Source organism: Salmo trutta, chromosome 14 (genome assembly GCF_901001165.1).
Source record: "Salmo trutta chromosome 14, fSalTru1.1, whole genome shotgun sequence".
In the NCBI taxonomy this organism is placed as follows: Eukaryota; Metazoa; Chordata; class Actinopteri; order Salmoniformes; family Salmonidae; genus Salmo; species Salmo trutta.
In genome coordinates, this window is record NC_042970.1 from 83835095 (window position 1) to 83859206 (window position 24112).

A 24112-nucleotide genomic window follows, 5' to 3' on the forward strand; every position below is an offset into this window, starting at 1 on the left:
GCCCATCTGTAAACAGCCCATCCAACTACCTCATCCCCATACTGTATTTATTTATTTTGCTCCTTTGCACCCCAGTATTTCTACTTGCACATTCACCTTCTGCACATCTATCACTCCAGTGTTTAATTGCTATATCAGAATTACCTTGCCACTATGGCCTATTTATTGCCTTACTTCCCTTATCTTACCTCATTTGCACACACTGTATATAGACTTTTTTATCCTGTATTATTGACTGCATGTTTGTTTATTCCATGTGTAACTGTGTTGTTGTATGTGTCGAACTGCTTTGCTTTATCTTGGCCAGGTCGCAGTTTTAAATGAGAACTTGTTCTCAACTAGCCTAACTGGTTAAATAAAGGTGAAATTTAATTAAATGGAAAAAAAATGCTAAACTCTGGTTTGTTGTTTTCTGCGAACATAGTTCTGAGAATATCCCTACAATCCCAGTGTAAAGAGTGTGAAGAGTTAAAACTATAATTTTTATGTTATGGATGGTCAGTCCTTACATCCAGAGCTCAGTCTGAGAATTTGATAGTGGTTACATTTCTCCATCCTCATCCCTCAGATGTTTACCAAAAAAAGTTACCGCTTTGTTGTTTTTGGAATCCCAAATTGCTCCATTAATTAAAGTACAATATTTTATTGTTTGAAAAATCTGTTTGCTGAGTAATAAGTCCACAGTCACAAAGGAAGTTTATGTAGGCCTACATGTTTTTAATCAATGCTCAACATTTCACCATGAAAACCATATTTTATGAAACACAGGAAAATGATAAGACTTTGGTCTTGTTTATTCAGCAACTTCTTTTCCCTGTACGAAGAAAGATAGAATAAAATGGATCAGTAATAATAATGAACATGATAAATATATGGATAGACTTGGTTAGAATATAATGGATCAGTAATAATAATGAACATGATAAATATATGGATAGACTTGATTAGAATATAATGGATCAGTAATAATAATGAACATGATAAATATATGGATAGACTTGGACAGAATATAATATATCAAGCATTAATGCTCAGTGCTCAGCTTGGATTTTAAATTTTGAAGTACCAACAGAATTAACCTTTCTTTATTAGCAATTCCTGAAATGTGCTGCTTGGTGATCTTAAATACAGCTGAACAAGTGTAAAAGGTCAGTATTGACCTCTGTGAAGACTGAATCATAGGTGGTGTTGATGTGGTCATATCTGAACATGAGTCAGGTACAGGTTTAGCAGCAGTTCTGTACCTTTCCAGAGTCACGGGTCTTGGCTCTGAGCTTGTTGACCTGAGTCTCAGCGATGTCAGCACGCTCCTCAGCCTCCTCCAGCTCATGCTGAACCTTCCTAAACTTAGACATGTGCTGGTTTGCTGCTTCCTCCTGGGTGAGGAAAAGAGAGAAGAGCATCAGCATTTCAAGTTTGATGCTTCAGGTAGCAAATTAATATTCTGTCAACTTTTTTAAATAAAAAAAAGACAGATTTAGGATAGCGATCTATACAGGTAGACAGATGATACAACAGAAGAAGTGAGTGTCAGAACAGGGGATCAAACCGCCTCCAGCACAATCACTAGACGAGCAAATTCTTATTCAACCCCCTCTCCTTTAAGTTGGTTACACATAGGAATAGGAGGCACTCAGAAAGGTGTATAATTTCATCAGCAATTACTTGCACTATCAATTATCCCTGTTGACTGATGTGCTGTAGCAACACTTACTTCAAACTAAATTGTATGGACATTAAGGTTTGTAATGTTTACTGGGGATTATTTAATTTTTTTATGTTGAATTTATGCACTCAGAGTATTTAACTCAATATGTGACTCACCGCTTCCTCAGAATGCCTCTTGTAGGCCTTCACTTTCATCTGCAGCTTATCTACCAGGTCCTGAAGTCTGCTAACATTCTTCTTATCCTCCTCAGTCTGTGGGAGAAGATCAAAGAATCAATGTCACAATAGTTTTATACACAAACCTGTCTGTGTTAGTGTCAAGTGTGTAAAGAATGCACTTTCTCTTACCTGGTAAGTGAGCTCCTTGACTCTGCGCTCATACTTCCGAACTCCCTTTACCGCATCTACACCTCTTCTCTGCTCGGCCTCCACCTCAGTCTCGAGCTCACGCACCTTTGTGGAACAAATACATTTAGGCATTTGTTTGAGGTGGTGAAACAAATATTTGTTAAACAGAGGTAGAGTCTTCTACCCAGTCAAGGAGGCACAATTGTTGTCTTCCACTAAGTACTTTTCCAAGTGGATGAAACTACCAAGGATCTGTGGAACAAGATTAGAAGGTCCAATACAATACAATGTAATATTATTCATCCACTATTTATGTTCTTAACCCTAAGATGTACAACATGGGTGTGGGAGGCTCACAGGGATATCGGTAGGCACACTATTCCAACAATTGTAAAAAAAAATTAAACTCAATTCTTCTTGTAGTTATAATATATAGGACTCTTTTTTTATTTGACCGATTTTGTCGTGCATTTTGCAGTGCATATTGCAGTACCAGTATGGCCAATAGAGGCCGCCACTCGCCTGTTTTAATGTTATGAGTTTGCTTCTGTTATGGGGGATTGCGAAGTTTGCCACAGCAAGACAGAAGCACCGACATAAATACATTTTTATGCCTTTATTTTTAAGGTAAGCGAGTGGAAAAGCACCATATTCTAGAGAGTAATGTTTGTTAAGATGTTATGTTTTCATGAACTTATGAAAATCCTGTAGCCTACAAGCTAATTTAGCCGTTAGCCTTCTAGCTGGTAGCCCCGCATAGCAACACTAGCTTCCCTAGTAACGGCCCTTTTGCAGAGAGTAAATGAGACATGTAGCTGATAGCGATCTAGAGAGAGAGAGAAATTAAATATTACTTTGAGATGAATTGGATGAATGCGTTTTCATGTATCATGAATTTGTATTATTATTATTGAATCTATTAATTAACTTGCAGTTGTCACGATTGTCATACAGAGCGGACCAAGGCGCAGCTTGAGTTGAGTTCCAGATCTTTATTCAAAGTGAAACTACCCCCCCAAAAAATAAATAATAACCAACAACGAAACCATGACCACAGTTGCACTACATACACAGACACAAAACAATATCCCACAAAGCAGGTGGGAGAAAGGGCTTACTAAATATGATCCCCAATTAGAAGCAACGATTAACAGCTGCCTCTAATTGGGAACAATACAAGTCACCAACATAGAAATAGAATGACTAGAACACCCCCCTACTCACGCTCTGACCTAAACACAATAGAGAACCAAGGGCTCTCTATGGTCAGGGCGTGACAGCAGTTTAGAAGAATTGTACAAGCCTAAATGAAACAACTAGATAAATACATTTTTATATCTTGGCTCCAATTGTTCTCAACTCCATAACATAAGTGTAACATATTCCCAATGTTTTTGTTTTGAACATAACTGTAATTTATGCTTTAAAACTGGAAAATATTCCCTCTGATGCCAAGAGAGAGGACTTTCAAATGTTCTTTCCCAGGGGCCAAGACTTGATTAGTCTGACCATGCACTGCTGAAGTCATAGTAAAACTGTGTGGATGCTAATTATATCGCAATCTAATGTAACATTTGTGTTCTGATATTATGAAGGGGTCCCTGATGCAAAGACATTTGGGAACTCCTGATTTAGGTGGGTTAATGAGAGAAAAAGTAATTGCAAAATGCTGAGGTGTATTTTACATGATCAAATACATTTCCAGCAAACTGTCTTTTAATTCAACCCCAAATCCACCCTGCTGATAACTCACCCTGGACTCCAGTTTCTGGAGCTGCTTCTTGCCTCCCTTCATGGCCAGATTCTCAGCCTCATCCAGGCGGTGCTGCAGGTCCTTGACTGTGACTTCCAGGTTCTTCTTCATCCTCTCCAGGTGAGAACTGGTGTCCTGCTCCTTCTTCAGCTCCTCAGCCATCATTGCAGCCTGGAAAAGTAGTTTGTTTAATTCATCATAACGTTCCTCTGAGATCTTTGTTGTTCGTAACCAGCCCAGCTACCATTGGCCCTTAGGGACAAATCAAGATGATGTAATTCAAGGACTCACGTCAGTGATAGCCTTCTTGGCCTTCTCTTCTGCATTCCTGGCCTCCTGGACGATGTCATCCACCTCTCCCTGCACCTGCACCAGGTCAGTCTCCAGCTTCTTCTTGGTGTTCAGAAGGCTGGTGTTCTGCAGGAGGAAACAAGAGGATTTGTTTAGCTCTAAAGATAATTTACAAGGCTGAAATGATTAAACTCTCAATGCAAGCATTGTTGAATTCAAGGTGTGTTTTAACAGTATGCTTGGTTGGAAATGGCTTTTGACCCATACCTGGGAGTGCAGCAGTCCAACACGCTCGCTGGCGTCTACCAGCTCAGTCTCAGCCACTTTGCGGCCTCTCTCTGTCTGCTCCAGAGCAACTCTCAGCTCCTCAATTTCAGCCACCATCAGACCGTTTCTGCGCTCCACCATGGCTGCCTGCTCCTTCATGTCTTCTGCGACACGGACGGCATCATCAAGGTGCAATTGGGCATCCTGTGATTCACAAGGACATACGTTCATTAGGACTTGTGGAAATAGGGGTGATAGGATGGGTGATATAAATGTTCATTGGGAAGAATTTACCCAGTATCCCTAACTTTCTACAGTGCATTGTCCACTCTATTCAATTCCTCTGTTCTATTCTTTTCTACAGATTCACAAACAAATCCCTCTCCATGTTCAGGGTTTTGAGCCTGATGTCCCAATCCCTTTACCTTGAGCTGTCCCTGGACGTTCCTCAGCTGTTTCTGGGCCTCAGCGGCCTGCCTGTTGGAGTGGCTCAGCTGGATCTCCATCTCGTTCAGGTCTCCCTCCATCTTCTTCTTCACCCTCAGGGCGTCATTCCTGCTCCTGACCTCAGAGTCCAGGGTGCTCTGCATGGAGTCAACCACCCTCTGGCTGTTCCTCTTGATCTGCTCCATCTCCTCATCCTTCTCAGCGATCTTCCTGTCCACCTCACCCTTGATCTGGTTCAGCTCCAGCTGCACACGCAGAATCTTGGATTCCTCGTGCTCCAGTGTTCCCTGGACAAACAGAAGCAGTCAGGCCAGTTGTGTTCAATACATTTGTATGTAGGAATTAAATATATATGACTACAATAAACTCCAATACAGGGATCATTGTACTGTAGCTGGCATTGTCTACTGTAACATTGCTTTCCCATCAAACAGCTGTAGTTTGTACCTCAGCCTCCTCCAGAGCGGTCTGGATCTCAGACTTCTCTGTCTCCACGGTCTTCTTGGCCTTCTCCAGCTCATGGATGCTCTTGCCAGTCTCGCCGATCTGCTCAGTCAGGTCAGAGATTTCCTCTGCACACACACACACACACACACACACACACACATTAAGTTTAGACTTTGGAGATTTTCAGTGGATATGCCAGTGCGTTAATTTGACATTGAATCATATTAAAAATTCACTAACTAACATTACCTCATAGTATCTTGCAAATATAATTTCCTACCACTTATTTGGAATATTCAAAAGAGTACTGTCTACAAGTAAAACAATATATACAAATTATGTAGAACATGACATTTCTGAAATGGTGTAATAATAGTTTTGATGATTGGAGATCCCTCCATTTTCAAAACACTAGTCAAACATGAGCCAAATAGAACTGCTGTCAAATGCTCACGTTGCAGGTTCTTGTTCTCTCTCTTCAGAGTCTCCAGATGATCCAGAGCCTCCTCGTAGGAGTTCTTCATCTTGAAGAGTTCAGTGCTCATAGAGCGAGCCTCCTTCTGAGCTCCTTCGAGCTCAGCCTGGCCCTCCTCATACTTCTGCTTCCACTCTGCCAGAACCTAGGGAAATCCATGGAATTTTCATTATAAGGCGAAGATGAAGAGTTTTTAAATTAGAAATATGCAACAATTTTACAATTGATAAAAAATATAGGTTTATTAATTTTCACCTTGTCAAAGTTCCTCTGCTTCTTATCGAGGTTGGCGGCCAATGCGTTGGCTCTCTCAACATCAATCATGAGGTCCTCCACCTCTCCCTGCAGCCTCTGCTTGGTCTTCTCCAGGGAGGCGCACTTGGAGTTGGTCGCCTCAATGGTCTCCTCGGCATCCTGTAGACGCTGGGCCAGCTTCTTCCTGTTGGACAAGAGACGGTGGTTTTATGGTGTAATTTATTTTAACATTTTGACAAACAATACATATTGATGAAACATTTTCTCATTTGCCCCCTACCACTCTCACCATCCACACCATATCTGAGTTTTTCTGTTGCGTGCGACTCACTTGGCCTCCTCCAGCTCCTCTGTGCGCTGGATGGCATCAGTTTCATACTTAGTCCTCCACTGAGCCACCTCACTGTTGGCCTTGGACATACCGCGTTGCAGCTCTGCCTTGGCCTCCTGCTCCTCCTCAAACTGCTCCCTCAGGAGGTCACAGTCATGGCGGGCAGACTGAACACCGTGGGCCAGTGCATTTTTAGCCTGTGAGAAAGAAAGACAAAATGCAAAGAGAGATGAGAGAGATAATAAAACAAATTATGGTCAAAGTCTCTGAGCGTGGTGAGACAGTAGAAGTCTCTGAGGGTGGAGAGACAGTAGGAGTCTCTGAGTGTGGAGAGACAGTAGAAGTCTCTGAGGGTGGAGAGACAGTAGAAGTCTCTGAGGGTGGAGAGACAACAGGAATCTCTGAGGGTGGCGTAGTCACCGTGTATATAAAGATATGGCTCTAAACTCTGTGGACGGTGGAGTCCATTTTGAGTCCCTTACCTTGACCTCCTCCTCAATCGCCCTCTTCAGCTCCTCCACCTGCTGAGTGAAGGCCTGTTTTCCTCTGGTCAGCTGAGACACCAGGGCTTCCTTCTCCTCCAGCTGGCGGCCAAACTCACCTGCAGGGACAGAGGGACATCTTGTTAATAGGGTCACTGTTTTCTAAGATTGAAAACGTATGTTGAGGAATCGTAGGGCAATTTTAGGTGGTGAATAGTACAGTAGAAACTATGTGGATTTAGCCCATAATACATGTTGTGTTCTACTGAAGGAAAGCATTGGCTTGTTGTTCATTGTTGATGTTACCATTTTCTGTCAGGAGTCTGGCCCTCTGTCCGCTGATGTCGTTGACCTGGCGAACATTCTCATCATTCTTAGTCTTGAGCTCACTCAGCTGGTCCTCAAGAGTACGGCACATCTTCTCCAGATTGCCCTGTTAGTGAAGCACGTTCCATCATTACTTTATATATGTGACTCCTGTCAACTTCAGTTCAATTGAATGGTAATGTAGTTGACCATCCTCAACACTTCTTGACCAAAACATTACTACTCACCTTAGCCTTGGCGACGGCCTCCATGTTGCTAGAGAGGTCATCAATCTCCATTTTGTACTCGCTCTTCTCCTTCTCCAGCTTCTGCTTGACGCGCTGCAGGTTGTCGATCTGCTCCCCGAGCTCAGCCACACTGTCGGCCTGCTTCTTGCGCAGAGCGGCAGCTGTGGCCTCATGCTGCAGGGTGGACTCTTCAAGATCACGACGCAGCTTCTGGAACTCAGCCTCACGCTTCTTGTTCATCTCAATCTGAGCAGCAGTGGCGCCTCCGGCCTCCTCCAGCCTCTCGCTGATCTCCTCAAGTTCCCTGGAGAGATCGGCCCTCTGCTTCTCAACCTTAGCCCTGGCAGCGCGCTCAGCCTCAATTTCCTCCTCCAGCTCCTCAATACGGGCCTAGAACAGGGGGCAGGAGCAGGGGGATGAACACTACAATACAGATGAAACAATTGAACCTCACAAAATTATAATAGTATGTATATTTAGCATAAATGTGTTTAATACAAAGCCAGTTACACTAATATATTCAGTAGACAGTGTCACATGCAGGAACCAAAATCACAATGGTAAGAAGCACCATCTTTACAATGTTTAGAATCTCCAGGAAGAAGCACCATCTTCCAACCTACTCAGCCATCATAAGCCACCTGGAAAAATGTGTGCTACCAAAATAATGTTTTTCAGGAAATTATTCAAGTCTGTGCTTTTCTTTACTGGAGCTTATATCCTCTACTGTACCTGGAGTTCCTTGATCTTCTTCTGCAGCTGAGCTCCCAGAGACTGCTCATCCTCAACCTTGCTGAGGAGCTGGGTGGTCTCAAAGTCCTTCCTAAGAATCAAAAATACGTCGATTGCAGAGTTTGTTTTTGTTTGATAGTGTAAAGGGAGAGTATTATACCATTCACTTTGCTTTTATGAATACCATTCAAGTGCTAATTAGTAATTACAATAATTAGTCAAGAACAACCATTATAGCAGGTAATACTGTAGTCATTTGTTTGTGTTTACTTCTTGATTTTCTCATCAGCTTGCTGCTTGTCATTCTCCAGGTCCATTATGGACTCCTGGGCCAGTTTCAGATCTCCCTCCAGCTTTCTCTTGGATCTCTCAAGGTCCATACGGAGCTTCTTCTCTTGCTCCAGAGAACCTTCAAGCTAGAAGATTAAAAAAAACATATATTCTTCAAATCTAACAACTGAAGATAATATCATCTTACATGCTTTCATGGCCAAAATGTCAAACTCACGTCGTCCACTTGCTGTTCCAGCTTGGTCTTGGCCTTGGTCAGAGTGTTGACTTTGTCCTCCTCTGCCTGCAGGTCATCCAGTGTCTGCTGGTGGGCCTCTTGGAGGGCTTTCTTCTCCTTGGTCAGCTTGGCAACACTCTCATCCATAGACGCCATCTCCTCTGTCAGGTTTTTAACCTGTAAATGGCCACAACATAATTATACTTCACCGTAAAGGGGAGATTTAGTTTGTTATATATTGGATTCATTTCATTTCGATAATTTTTTTAATCAACAATTACTGTACTAAAGATTCAACACTAGATAGCAGTGTTCACAATGTCAGTGTACTGAATGGAAATCATAAATGAGGGGGAGCAGAACATGCAATGACTGTTGGGAGTACCCTACAACTGAAATTCCACTATTGTGTCTTAATTTTTCCTGCACCCACAATACAACTTGAATTCCATTTCTGTTAAGCTATGTTTTGATTGGATTATTGTTTGGTTAGACTGTCTATGGTAAGACACAAGACCTTGTTTTCAGTGGCGTGCTTCTCCTTCTCCACTTTGGCCAGGGTGAGCTCCAGGTCATCAATGTCCTTCTTCAGCTCAGAGCACTCATCCTCCAGCTTCCTCTTCTTGGCAGTCAACTCAGCATTGATCTCCTCCTCATCCTCCAGCCTCTCGGTCGTCTCTTTGAGTTTGGCCTCCTGCTGGATCTTGCTCTTGATGAGCCCCTCGCACCTTTCCTCAGCATCGTTCAGACTCTCTCCTTCCTGGTTTCAGAACAGGAGTAAACAAATCAGAGCCTCACTTTGTGTATCAAAATATACATTTTACTCAAAGAGGTCAGAGCAAATCAGTAGAAATTCATGAAATATATACAATATATAACATGGTCAATAAAAATGTGTGAGTTAGCCACATACTTTACAGTGTGTTCATATGTCTGTGTATGTGTGTGTATTCATGTGTATGTAAATGTGCCCATACGAGGGTAGTTGCTGACTCACAGATGCGACTTGGAGCGCCAGGTCGTTCTTCTCCTGCGTCAGGGACACCAACTTCTCCTCCATTTGCTTCTTTGTAGACAGAGCCTTTGCCAGGTCTGTCTTCATCTTCTCATAGTTCTCCTTCATGTTGGCCAGCTCCTTCTCAGTCTCAGCGCTCTGCAGCAGGGGCTTGATCTTGAAGTACAACTTCATCCATGGCCAGGTTTTCACATTCATGAATGAGCGGATGTTGTACTGGATGGCATAAATTGATTCTCTGGTCGACAGAAAGGATGGAGTGGCATGGTGAGTGACATGCTTAAAGCTACATTCTGTGATTAGATGAACAACAAAACAGAACCACCTGCCACTGTTTGTTTACAGCTGAGGAATGGGGCTAGGGAAATATAACCCCTCTTAAATTCATAGACAGCTCTCTAGATGCAAGGATTGACAGTCATGCTAAGCTCATGAGACATTTTATATTATTCAAGAATTAAAAGGTAAATACCACACATTTAAATGACAGTTGAACAGCCAAATCCCAAACTGCAGCTATAAAGCTAGAATCCTTAGTTGCTACATCAATTTTTTAACATTTTTGACTTTTCAATTAATTAACCCAAAAGCTTTAGTAGACCATTATAAGATGTACTTTCTCATTCTGAACAACTCACAGCATATACAGTACGTAATCATAATGCATTAGATACAGGTGGTTGACAGAAAGCTTTGCCAAGATGTCTACTATTCCTCACCTCCTCTCCATCATCTTGCTAAACTCTCTCCTCATGAGGAATCCACGGCTGAGAGCCTGGACCATGCCGACCAGAGAGGCCAGCTTCTCATCTCTCATCTCCTCCAGGACACCCAGCAGACCGGCTTTGAAGAACACCTGAGACACAAGTTAACATGGTCAATGGAACCACAGATGGTGACAGATAGAAACGGTTAAATCAAAAGAGGGGAACAACACCACTTGATTGATTTAAACAACATTAACAATGTAATGGTTACAAACAAACCATGTGATAGGTTGTTTCTAAGTTAGTTATTGTACAGTAGATTAATAATCTAAACAGAATCAGATAACTGAAGCCATACCACTCCAACACAATGTACATGATTATCAGTTTAGTTTCTCTTCTATACTTGTGATGCATGACTATGAAGAAAAACACTACAATGTTTTTCCACCTTTTCCATTAGTGAAATGAAGAAGAAAGAACAAAAGGATGGATAGATCACCTGGAGAGATTTTATATGGTACGGGTTTAAATTATCATTCAAGTTGTGTTTTGTTGTCAGCTTTTACTGGGGGTATTTGACTGACCTTGGTGTGTCCAAACTTGTAATCCTCGTGATTCACATCAATGGATCCAAGCAGCTTCTCAGAAGCCTTCTTGTTGTCCATGAACTGGCCCTCAGGGATGACACTGGCATTCAGTACTTTGTACCTGAATGAGGGGACAGTTTTAAAATCTGCCAAGTTGTAATTGGTTGATTGGTATACAGTGAGGTTCAAAATGATTGGCACCCTTGATACAGATGAGCAAAGTAGACTGTAAAAAATGATTAATACAAATACTGAGCTATATTGTATGATCAAAATGCTTTTTGGATTCTAAAAAAATATGTATTTCAGGAAAATAACCCCATACCTACTGTAAAATATGTATATCAGGAAAATAACCCCATACCTACTGTAAAATATGTATATGAGGAAAATAACCCCCATACCTACTGTAAAATATGTATATGAGGAAAATAACCCCCATACCTACTGTAAAATATGTATATGAGGAAAATAACCCCACACCTACTGTAAAATATGGTGGAGGATCTTTGATGTTATGGGGCTACTTTACGTCAAATGATCCGGGGGCCCTCGTTAAGGTCAACGGCATCATGAACTTTACCCAGTACCATGACATTTTTGCCAAAAACTCGGTTGCCTCAGCCAGGAGGCTGAAACATGGCCACAGGTGAGTATTTCAGCAAGACAATAACCCCAAGCACACAATGTTTAATCGAACACAAAATCAACATTTTACTATGGCCATCTCAGTCTCCAGACTTGAACCCCATTGAAAACCTGTGGTTTGAATGATGGATATCAAGGATCTGGAAGGATTATGGAAGGAGGAATGGTCCAAGATCCCTCTCCATGTGATCTCCAATCTCATACAACATTCTAGAGAAAGACTCAGTGCCATTATCCTCGTATTGAAAACAGGTGTGTCAATAATTATGAGCCCTATCTTGAAATAAAATATGAATTGTTAAACAAAATCGTTTTCTCTGAGTATAAAATAATATAATTGTCACAAATGTTAGACCATACAATATAGCTCAGTATCAGTGTTATTTATTTGATACAGTCTTTTCTGCTCATCTTTATCAAGAGTGCCAATAATTTCTGTGTGTGTGTATGTGTGTGTGTGTGTGTGTGTGTGTGTGTGTGTGTGTGTGTGTGTGTGTGTGTGTGTGTGTGTGTGTGTGTGTGTGTGTGTGTGTGTGTGTGTGTGTGTGTGTGTGTGTGTGTGTGCATGCTTGCACGTATGTACCTCTGCTTGAAGTCAGCATAGATGATTCTGCTGGGGAAGCCCTTTCTGCAGATCCTGATACCCTCCAGTACACCATTACACCTGAGCTGGTGGATAACCAGGAAGTTCTCCATCAGACCTGGTAAAACAAACCAAGTCTCATTTAATACTCATAAACAGGTTAAAGATTGGAATTGTTAAGGTTACTGGTACTGTACTGATAAGATTACATATTTAACTCAATATTTATTGTACCTGGAGTCTTTGACTCGTTGGGGATCAGGCAGCGCACAAAGTGAGGATGAGTGCTCCTCAAGTTGGTCATCAGCTTATGTAAGTTCTCCTGTAAGAGGGTTACAAACCATTTTCTCAGACATCATTTCTGATAATCAATGCACCTTTTGAAGGACTGAATAAACACATTTCAAAAGCTCACCCTGAACTGTGAGGACACAGTCTGCATGGAACCACCCTTCTTCTTGCCTCCTTTCTTGGCTTTATCTGTTAAAATGGGGAAAAGTAAAAGATAACTAGAAAAGTACATTTCCTAGAGTGGGTGGAATAAATAGAATAATAGTAATAAGAGTATGTAAGAAATCTAGAGTGGTCTTGTCTTCAGCAAGCACACTAATTATAAATCAGAGAATCTGGTTAACTTCACACTTATCTAGAGGCAAATGCTGCCAATGAGATTATGTTAAATAAGACCTACTCCATGATTCAATTAACCAAGTCTATGAGTAAATCAACCCAGTAATAAACGTTGAGAAATTGTGATACATTCTAAGACTTTAAAGAACATTTGGGTCTGAGTTGTAACTAGTATTTAGTTAAATATTGTGACATGATGCTTGTCTTACCCTCAGGAGGGGGAGGGGGATACAGGGCAGCCAAAATTTTTACTCCGGACTTCCCATACAGTTGACAAACTGAGTCATTCAAGGGATCCTTGTTCTTCTCCAGCCACCCAGTGATGTTGTAGTCCACAGTACCGGCGTAATGCACCAGGGAGAAGTGGGCCTCTGCCTTGCCTTTGGCAGGCTTGGGCTTCTCAAATGCCTTTGTTTTGCCAAGATGCTGGGCGTACAGCTTGTCCTTGAAGGTAGTGTCTGAAGACTTGGGGAACATGCACTCCTCTTCAAGGATGGAGAAGATGCCCAATGGCTTTACGAAAATAGATGTATATCAAATTAGTGATATTTCCATTTAGGATCACATTTATTCCTATAGTATACATGCTATTATATGATTATATTCATTTTGGGGTACATAATAGGAAACATATTGAGTTCTCAACAGTCAGATACGTTGTACCACTGTGATAATATCTCACACAGGGCTCCCTATGATCTTCGCTTTTGCGGTCCATTACATTCTTCACAGACAGCTTACCTTCTCAATAAGCTCAATGCAGGCAGCCAAATCCATGCCGAAGTCAATGAAGGCCCAGACGATTCCCTCCTTCTTGTACTCCTCTTGCTCCAGGACGAACATGGTGTGGTTGAAAAACTGTTGCAGTTTCTCATTGGTGAAGTTGATGCACAGCTGCTCCATGCTGTTGTACTGTTGATGTTATTTTAAAAGGGATCATTTCATCATACAAGACTGTAATCCATCTCAATCACAACTAATTGTCTTGTTCTGGTCTCATACTCACATCAAAGATCTCAAACCCGGCAATGTCAAGCACACCGATATAGAACTGCCTTGGATTCTTGGTGTCCAACATCTCATTGATACGGATGACCATCCACAAGAACATCCTCTCATAGATGGACTTGGCCAGAGCACTGACTGAGTTATTAACCTGCAATTATAATACCTCAAATTAATGCATTAGCTATTGACCGTGTCTGGTGATAAGGTGATAAGACCTTGGGATAAACAACATCACCATTTAAAAAAGCAATGCCCTCGTCCCCAAAATAATTACGGTGGTCAGAAAATGGTAGATGCTGTGTTTGGCTGACTTACCTGAGCCACAGTCTGTCCCTTGGTCACATACTCGTTGCCGACCTTCACTCTGGGGTAGCACAGAGCTTTCAACATCTCAGCTGAGTTCAGGCCCAGCAGGTAGGCGATTTTATCAGCCACTGGAGAGAGAACCAACAACAACAGATTCAGTGACACTAGATCGCTTGTTTCTGATGTCACACTGACAAAATAGTTTGGATAACTTTTTTGTGAGTTAGGTTTTGATTTTCTCCCATATTCATCATTTCAAATCATTTCTGGAGGTGGGAATTTGGTTTCCAAAAACTCTCTTGCATGACTTTTGTAACGGAAATTATCCACTAAAGACGAACACTCAATGTAAATGAATCCTTCTTTATTAAGAGTAACATTGTTAGAATAAAATGAAAACAATGCCTTCCAATAAGGAGAAAGTTATCATGTTTGTTTTGCATGTTTCTCATCCTTACAATAGGGGTAAAAGTAGAACATTGTTTGAGAGTGATCCATGTGTATTAGCAGTAGTGATTGAGAGGGTTTTCCTACTGGAAAGAGCTATACTGATAACCCATGTTCTTCTGAAAGGGGAAAGAACACTCACTTAATGGTGTTGAATGACCTTTGCTCTGACTTTCTGGTGAGGCCTGATCACTCAAAGGCTAGAGACACTTTGTGAGATTTCAGTATAATATGTAAATGCTGGTAAATGCTAGTAAGTAGTGTATTGCTGTTGTTGTTTGGCTTCAATACACATCTCACCAGATTGGGTCTGCTGTTCTCTGACTCCCTGACCCTGTAACTCTGCCATGAGGTTGCCAATATGATAGAGGAGTATAAGCCAATTTGCAAACAGTTTTGATTCTCTTTGACATTTGAAATGGTTTGAACAGTTGTGATTCTCTTTGAAATTTGAATTAAGAATATTGGGAATGTAATAATTTGTCATGCAGTGAATAGTTATTCTGGATTTCCGTAATCAGAAATAGCCTAAACTGTTGTTCTGGTCTGTCCTCTCTCGAGGTTATGGCGAAGGTGACCACAGATGGTATCTAGATGCATGGAAGGGATCATTCCGCCGAGAACAGTGTGACCCTCAACGCCTCCAAACTTTTCTCATGCTGCTTGTGCACAGGCCAGAAAACGGATAAGACAGAATGGACCACAAAGGTTGGTGGCGGCGGCTCAGGTGAGTGTTTCGTCTGCTTGGGGATATTGAAATCGGGATATTATCAAGGGTCATCCACATTGACAGGCATGAGTTCCATGTGTACCATTGTGAGGATGAACTGCAACGCTATCTTAAGAAGAAAACGAAGTGACGCCAGAAGAATGAGTGCTGGGAGGGAGGAGGAGTGGTCAACCGTTACCCGTAATTGATTTAGGATTGTCCAAAATGGTTTATTTGGGGGTATTAGGTTGATTGTGGGGGTCTGCACACTGTGAAATGTTATTCAGTAATTTAGAATAGAAATGCATTGAGATACCGATCTGTCACTAACATGCCACTGGCGAACAGTGTAAGACAAGGACAAAGATATGTTGACATGTCGTACATGTACACACCCATGTCTTTAGATGTTCATTCTGCCAGTGTCGATGTGTGCTAAGTTGAGAGTCTTAAATTAAAGTCAGAGATTCAAGAAGCATGGGATCATTTATCAGCAGTTTAAAGAATGATTTGGAAAGCCGAGAAGGAGAGAAAATGATTAAACATGTATTCTCTATCTTCCCTGTTCAAGGCAATATGTATTCTAGGTGGTGTGGAACATGTGAGTGATCACCGTTCCAGATGAGGGACTAATTATTTGACTTGACCACATTTTAGTATGTTTCTTAAAGTGGCCTAGTATTCATGTGTTATGGGTTAGATGGAATGATCTATGTGCAACTGTATTTGTGGCCGGAGGAAAAGTACAAAGGGGGCCTGTCTCTGAGACAGAATGTTTCCACAAGAGTGAGATAAGAGTCATATCGTAGAGCTAACTATATAGATTGTGAACTATTGCCGTATAAAAAGGTCTTATAGCTTCACTGTTGTATATCATTATATAAATTGCTTATTCTCAAATAGCTGTTTGTGGATGAGTCTGGGTAATTAACAAAGGACTGAGGCAGGCTGCAAGAATGTGGACTTCCTAATCTGAAGGCTTCTCCTGACTGATATGAAGACTGGGAGACACCACCTGCCTAGCCACAGAGATTCATTGTACATCCTAGACTCAGAAGGGGAGAGGGCTTGTTTGCGAAAACAATAATCATACTTGGGAAAATAATAATTATACTTGTTGACTGCATATAAGCATGAAAAATAGAGGCGAAGTGAGGATGACATGATGTGGGAACACCTCTCCTGTTGCCTGATGAGGAAACCTAGGTGAAAGCATGAGTCAGCGTTTTTAGAGCCTTCATTTTTTTTATGGACCACACCAGAACAGTATTCTAAAGGTATAGAGTCATTCTAGGGGAGAGTGGGAATCATCATGTTATCAGGTATAGAGTCAGGCTAGAGTCAGGCTAGGCTATTACTAACACTGGTCATATTCCCGTTTTTTCTTTTTCTTTTCAAGTCTCTTAGTTACCAGAAGGTTGAAGAGAAAGTCCAAAGCTCCAGTTCTCCCCTGCCGCTTATGATGTTTCTATAAAGAAACGTATGTAATGAAGCATGTGTGTACCTGTATGAAAGGAAGGTCTTAAGTTAAACCATTCTACTACAATGGTTTTACAAGTGTTAGACCTATGGAATAAGGATAAGTTATTAGTTACATTGTATAACCCAGAATGAAGGGTTTGAAAGGATAAAGTGTCATTTTATGTGTTGATTTCACTTACTTTTATAGAAGTATTTTGATAGAACCTCCTTTGCTAGTTTAAGCCATAATCTAATGCTCACCTTAACATGTTACAATAATTATAACGAAAGTGATAAAAGGAGGAATGTGATGGAACATTTTATGTTTGTGTGTTTTCAGATCAATGCTGCTTTTTCTTAAAATGTTTTTTTCTTATTAACAATTCTGTTGGGTTCATGCGAGTGAGTGATTGTACTCACTGTCACTGTATTAGCAATTTGGCAGTACGTCTAGAACATTGCTCTGGGAACCAAGAGGAGTATCTCAGTTTCAAGGTATCAGCTTTGAGAGAAGAAGCCTCGTCAGGTATGGGTCAGTCACATGCAGGAACCACCGTTAATAATGAATAAGGTAAATCATGCTGATATGACTTGTTTGTGTAGCAGTATATAAGGACTGAAAGGGTATGCCTTGTCAGAGTTTTCATCAAGCTTGTATTGAGTTTGTGAACCTCTCCAGTTAACTGTTAATAAAGATGGATTCATTTACATTGAGTGTGCATCCTTAGTGGAGAATTTCCATTACACTTTCATGTGGCACTGTCTGTCTTAGGTGTTCTATTTCTATGTTTGGGACTGGGAATGGGACTAATGCTCTACATATTGTATATCTATGAGTTGGACTCACCCTCTGTGCCGTCTGGCTCGGCCTGCTCCTCACGCTGCTTCTGCTTGAATTTCATGTTGCCATGGTGCACTACAGCTCCTGTCAGCTTGTATATTCCAAGCTTCTCCTCATTAGTGAAGCCCAGGATTGTAATGGCATCCTGGCAATAAAGAAGAAGTACAAAAGTGACGTTACGCTACAGTTCTGTGCTCACTCCAGAACGAATGGGATGGATAGATTTGACGCTTGGCCAACACATTAGTAGATGGCAGCACAAAATAAGTTTTACACAGTTCCACAGGGCACTTAGTGGCGCTCTCTTGTGGATATCTTACATGTATGTGCCTCAAGGCAAAGTGTGAAGGCATGAAGAGTAACTTTACGTTCATGCTTAACTAACACAAGGCATTTAGAATCAAACAAAAAATACATGAAAATTCCTAGCAAGTTGGAATTTCACAGACCTTCAGTATGTATGGTGGTCCTACCCATTCTATATCTATAGTTTGGTTAACCCTTTGTTTGACTCACATCTGTGGCATCCAGCTCTTCATTGTCATTGATGCTGGCCACAGTGATCTGTCCCTGGCTGCACATGGGGAAGTCATAGGGGTTGGTGGTGAGGAGCGCCAATTCTGTGGACAATGGAGAACAGCTTGTCAGTTAAATGTCTTAGAATTCTGCTGTCTTACCTTTACAGTATCTCTCCCTCCTTTACTCAGTAGATGGACTCAATGATACATGTAGTATATAATAAATAGCATCAAAAGAGGAGACTGAGACTTGTGGACTAGTGCATCAAGGTGCATTACTTTATAGATATTTCCAAAAGACCTTCCAAATTTCTAGATGCCTTGATACCTTAGATGTACTCATTGGAATAGTATTATTAGTGTGTAATATGAATATTTTTAACAAGTTACACAGATGGGGGTGGGAAGAGATCCTCTGAACTTCTACTTTGTCGTACCAACTAGCTCAGGTTTGTGGCCTGTCATCATCTGGAAGAAGATGTGGTAGCCTCTCTCATCAGGAAGCTGGAAGGACACTCTGGACTTCTCCAGCAGGTCTGAGGGTGAAAGAGAGAGCGCAAATGACATAAAGAGAGAGAGAGAAAACATAAGATGAAATCAAATTTGATGTTAAGATCTCCAAAAAAGAATCTGTGAATTTAGGAAATCATTGAGAAACAATCAAAACCAACTCACAGGTCTCAATGTCAGCTTTAGCCAGTTTACCAGCTTGGAAGTGAATCCTGATGAATTTACCCTATAGTAGAGCATGGGGGTTAGAAATAGGTCAACAAATAAATAACATTTTACTTTGATAGACCCCTTTAAATGTTACAGTTTGTTGGACATCTATTGATATAACAATAGGGAACTACTGAAATACATTTTTCCAATATAAGGTAACTTCCACAGTATGCCCTTCATACTTACAAAGCGAGACGAGTTGTCGTTCCTCACTGTCTTGGCATTACCGTAAGACTCCAGCAGAGGGTTAGCTGCAATGATCTGATCCTCAAGAGACCCCTGATTGAGACAAACACAAGTTGCTCAGCAACGGGAAAAGTTTTTCTCTATGACTTGAACACATTTCTTGAAACATGATTCACCGATGGAAAAAAGTTATCAGAAAACCAAACTGAAATGCGATTAAAAGGCAAACATAAGAACAACCAACCTGCATTTTGTTGGGGTCTGCTTCCTTCTTGCCACCAGACACTGCAATGGTGGCAAAGTACTGGATGACACGCTTGGTGTTGACAGTCTTTCCTGCACCGGATTCTCCACTGGTTTATATGACAGAGAATGAGGGGTTTTAGTTACATGTTTGAGTGTCAGATTGGCTTTCACCAAAAATAGCATTGAAAAATACCTGTTTTCTAACATAAGTAAATCATTAACAAATATTCCCTTTCATCAACTCGTTATTACACATAGCCTAATGTCATAATCCATTCATATTGTCATGTATTTCATCACACCAAGTGACCCAACTTATTACAATAGAAATACTTTCTCAAGTGACATTTTAGTAATCAACTTACGTAATCAGGACGGACTGGTTCTCCTTATCTGGAACCAGAAAACATATTGCTTATCATACTCAAGCAACATTATGGGTGCATTATTGCATTCGTATAATCATGAATTTAATTTTGGACATTTTCCATTCATGGATACTGAAATCAGACATTCCCAGCAAACTGTTCTAACCTAGATGAGAAAACTGTAAAGCATATTTGAATTTGATTTGATTTGATTTTACACCCAACTATCTATCTGTCCATCCATCCATCCATTAGCACTTATGGACTTTGAGATCTATATGCAGTTATGGACATCCATAGAGCTCCATTTTTATGGATTGTCTATCCGTGTGAGAGACGACGACTCGGTCTCAACCTTTAAATCTGGTGAAATTCCTGTATGAACTTAAGTGTTCTCTCTCTCTATCTCTGAGGACCAGAGCCCTAGGACCATGCCACAGGACTACCTGGCTTGATGACTCCTGGCTGTCCCCAGTCCACCTGGTCGTGTTGCTGCTCCAGTTTCAACTGTTCTGCCTGCGGCTATGGAACACTGATCTGTTCACCTGACGTGCTACCTGCAGTTTTTTGACCTGCTGTCTCAACCTCTGAATGCTCGGCTATGAAAAGCCAACTGACATTTACTCCTGAGGTGCTGACCTATTGCACCCTGTACAGCCACTGTGATAATTATTTGACCCTGCATGTCATCTATGAACATTTGAACATTTTGTATGGCCTTAATGGCCATGTACTCCTATAATCTCAAGCCAGAAGAAGACTGGCCACCCCTCAGAGCATGGTTCATCTCTAGGTTTTTTCTTAGGGTGTGCAATGCTTGGTGTCTAGGGTTTCAGGCTGGGTTTCTGTATAAGCACTTTGTGACATCTGCTTATGTAAAAAGGGCTTTATAAATACATTTGATTGATTGATCCATCCAGCCATCCATCAATGAGATATCGTACCAATCATCATGAACTGAAAGGCGTTGTCAGAGACGGAGAAGATATGTGGTGGAGCCTCCACCCTCTTCTTCCCTCTGTAGGCGTTGACAACCTCTTCGTCGTACACTGGGAGCCATTTGTAGGGGTTCACCGTGGCACAGAAGAGCCCAGAGTAGGTCTGGATGAAAGAATAATTAAATTAAAGGATTAACAAAATCAGATGTACTTTTACCTGGATTTATGTGAGGATATGGGTGTACTTTGGAATACTGATGTGGGTCTACTGTATTGATATGTTTTGGTTTATACCATTTAATTATGTCTAGTACTGTATGTGTGTATTTCTTATGTTCATGTATGTGTGTGTGTTTGTATGTGCAGGTTTCTTACATAGATCATCCATGCTGCATAACGCTCTTTGAGGTTATACAACACAGAGGCTTCATTCAGGTAGGTCATCATGGCCATGTCCTCAATCTTGTCGTACTTAGGGGGATTCATCTCATAGATGTCTGCATCTTTGAACTCTTTTCCTTCCTGAAACAGTCAGAAACCTAGTTTACACGCAGATCAAAGTAGACATGACTGAATGCTTTTTGCTGATTAAATACAAGTTTAATCATTTAAAAAATGCATATCCACATTTAATCCAACTAATTTGTTATCACCCACTGACACATAACTGGAGATTCTTGACTAGTCAACATGAGAAATTCCATATAATTTTTAAATAGCAGCAATAAAATTGATGTCTTTGAAGATTATATTCTGCTTACAAAAAACATTGGAAGTTTGTTTTTGCATTTAGTTGACTTTTTAAGAATTAGAGTGATTGCACAAACTTGAACTTGAATACTTTTCAGATCAGGCTTACCTCCTTACTGCCATCAGGTTTGGTAACTGTCACAGTACACTTCCCGTCGGCCCTGGCAGTGACTAAACCCTTAAGGTACAGCTCCACCTTGTCTGTCACATAGCAGGAGTTCTTTGAATCAAAGGGCATGGCTTGTGCCTCCATCCTCTCCTTCTCAGATTTACGAAGGTATATGGCAGCCTTGCCGTAGACTTGCATCTCCGCGTCCGTACTCATGGTGACGGATAACTAGGAAAGAGATGAAACAAGAAACATGATTGACTCTGTGGTGCTTCCTCCCCAGTCAACAGAGTTAGGTGAGCGATGTCTCTCACAGAATAATCTCATCACTTTTTATGTGGAGACTCAAACCATGTCTCACCTTCTTTTCCCCTCCTACAGATGAATGTGTACTTCTTGAAGGACCCTGTGACACATTAGGGTGTTGTGAAAACACACAAGTCTAAAGCCTAAAATATTTATCTCAATCATTACATGTCAAATTCAACTACAGGTGCAGCTGGTAACTTTCCTTTACTACACATCAACACATTCTGTTAGGAATTCAAATAAATATCCCTGAAAACCCAGTTACATTCTAGAACACCCTTTCAAGTGCAGGAGCACCACTTTTTACTGTAAATGAAAGTTACAGATTTGAAGCAAAACACATAATAAAAACAACATTATTTTTAATGCCACTTGATTTAATATTGTAAAATGTTACAGAACTCAATTCAAATAGTGCAGTTAGCTACTGCCTCAGATGCTGAGTGCAAGGACGAGACACATTTAAACATCTAAAGAGGTGTAGAGGTCTTACCACAGAGGAAGAAGGTATCTGACTTATGGATGTTGGGGCCTCAGCCTCCTTATATCTGGTTGGAAGTGCTAACCAAGCAAAAGTTAATTATGGACCACTCTGGGAAAGGAAATGAATTGGATGAGAGACCTGTTTATTTCTGTGTATCACTAGCACCTCCCACTTCCAGGAGCACCACACTCCCATTACATTACTTTTTAATGTTTGTCTCCGAATTGAATTTCAGTGAATTAACATAAATGAGAGATTTCATTACCAATATCAAAAGTTTGTTTAATCTAATTGATTCCAATGTTACTACCACTGACTCTCAAATACTGTAGTGGAATCCATGTTGCACCAACACCATGAAATAGTTTTCATTAAATCTCATCTGACCTTATTTAGTTCCATTTTAGTGACATTAATCCTCATCAACAACTTTATATATATGTTCACCTACTTTTATATTGTTTAGCTTGTAAACACATCTGAACTGTCTCCTCACCTCATGCTCGTGACAGTTGGCCGTTACCTTGTGATTTGCTTAGTTTGATTTATCACCCTGGTGGAACCATATTAAATGAATATTTAAAAGCTAGAACGGAAACATTTAGCCTTTTAATTACAGCTCATAAAACTGTTAAATATAATGTTTAGGTAAACTATATATAAACATACATACAAGTGTGTGAACACCCCTTCAAATGAATGGATTCGGATATTTCAGCCACACCCAATGCTGACAGGTGTATAAATTCGAGCACACAGCCATGCAATCTCCATAGACACACATTGGCAGTAGAATGGCCTTACTGAAGAGCTCAGTGACTTTCAACGTGGCACTGTCATAGGATGCCACCTTTCCAACAAGTCATTTCATCAAATTTCTGCCCTGCTAGAGCTGCAGGTAAGTGCTGTTATTTTGAAGTGGGAACGTCTAGGAGCGACAACTGCTCAGCCACGAAGTGGTAGGCCACACAAGCTCACAGAACGGGACCGCCGAGAGCTGAAGCATGTACAAATCGTCTGTCCTCAGTTGCAACACTCAATATTGAGTTCCAAACTGCCTTTGTCAGCACAATAACTGTTTGTCAGAAGCTTAATGAAATGGGTTTCCATGGCCGAGCAGCTGCACACAAGCCTAAGATCACAATGCCCAATGCCAAGCGCCAGCTGGACTGGTGTAAAGCTCGCTGCCGTTGAACTCTGAAGCAGTGGAAATACGTTCTCTGGAGTGATAAATCACGCTTCACCATCTGGCAGTCTGACAGACAAATCTGGGTTTGGAGGAAAGCTACCTGCCCGAATGTGTAGTGCCAACTGTAACGTTTGGTGGAGTAGGAATAATGGTCTGGGGCTCTTTGTCATGGTTCAGGCCCGGCCCCTAAGTTCCAGCGAAGAGAAATCTAGGCGATACAGCATACAATGATATTCTAGACAACTCTGGTCTCTCAACATATTGGCAACAGTTTGGGGAAGGCCCTTTCCTGTTTCAGCATGACAATGCCACCATGCACAAAGCGGGGCCCATACAGAAATGGTTTGTAGAGATCGGTGTGGAAGAATTTGACTGGTCTGCACAGAGCCCTGACCTCAACTCCATCGAACACCTTTGGGATGAATTGGAACGCCGACTGCGAGCCAGGCCTAATCGTCCAACATCAGTGCCCAACCTCACTAATGCTCTTGTGGCTGAATGAAAGCAAGTCTCCACAGTAATGTTCCAACATCTAGTGGAAAGCCTTCCCAGAAGAGTGGAGGCTTTTATAGTAGTAAAGGGGGGACCGACTCCATATTAATACCTATGATTTTGAAATGAGATGTTCAACGAGCAGGTGTCCACATACTTTTGGTCATGTAGTTTATCAACAGTATGATAGTCGTTCCACGAAATGAGTCCCTTTAGCATCCCTTTGACATTTTAAGTAGAAATTGTGCACCAATATTGCTTTTTAAAAGCCTGTTATATTAAATTAAATGCTCTGAT

The 24112-nt window shown here is 41.2% G+C and overlaps 1 protein-coding gene across 1 annotated transcript; it reads right to left on the reverse strand.

Annotated features, from left to right (window-relative positions):
- Positions 1-692: 692 nt before the first annotated feature.
- On the reverse strand, positions 693-22172 carry LOC115147688 (myosin heavy chain, fast skeletal muscle). The gene is made up of 41 exons (XM_029689987.1): positions 22144-22172; positions 21703-21747; positions 21342-21569; positions 20858-21004; positions 20489-20645; positions 19542-19569; positions 19175-19283; positions 18931-19023; positions 18697-18757; positions 18459-18557; positions 18020-18123; positions 17510-17648; positions 14055-14173; positions 13738-13887; positions 13473-13643; positions 12941-13244; positions 12517-12581; positions 12336-12423; positions 12102-12219; positions 10868-10991; positions 10293-10429; positions 9556-9811; positions 9076-9318; positions 8559-8735; positions 8321-8466; positions 8051-8141; positions 7319-7708; positions 7071-7197; positions 6765-6883; positions 6283-6479; positions 5952-6135; positions 5676-5841; positions 5222-5346; positions 4753-5061; positions 4328-4531; positions 4061-4186; positions 3770-3940; positions 2017-2121; positions 1825-1920; positions 1245-1376; positions 693-814 (listed from the first exon to the last, which is right to left on the reverse strand). Exons 3-41 carry the CDS (start codon positions 21555-21557, stop codon positions 794-796), a joined length of 5814 nt encoding a protein of 1937 aa, XP_029545847.1. The 5' UTR covers positions 21558-21569; positions 21703-21747; positions 22144-22172; the 3' UTR covers positions 693-793.
- Between the last annotated feature and the right edge of the window lie 1940 nt (positions 22173-24112).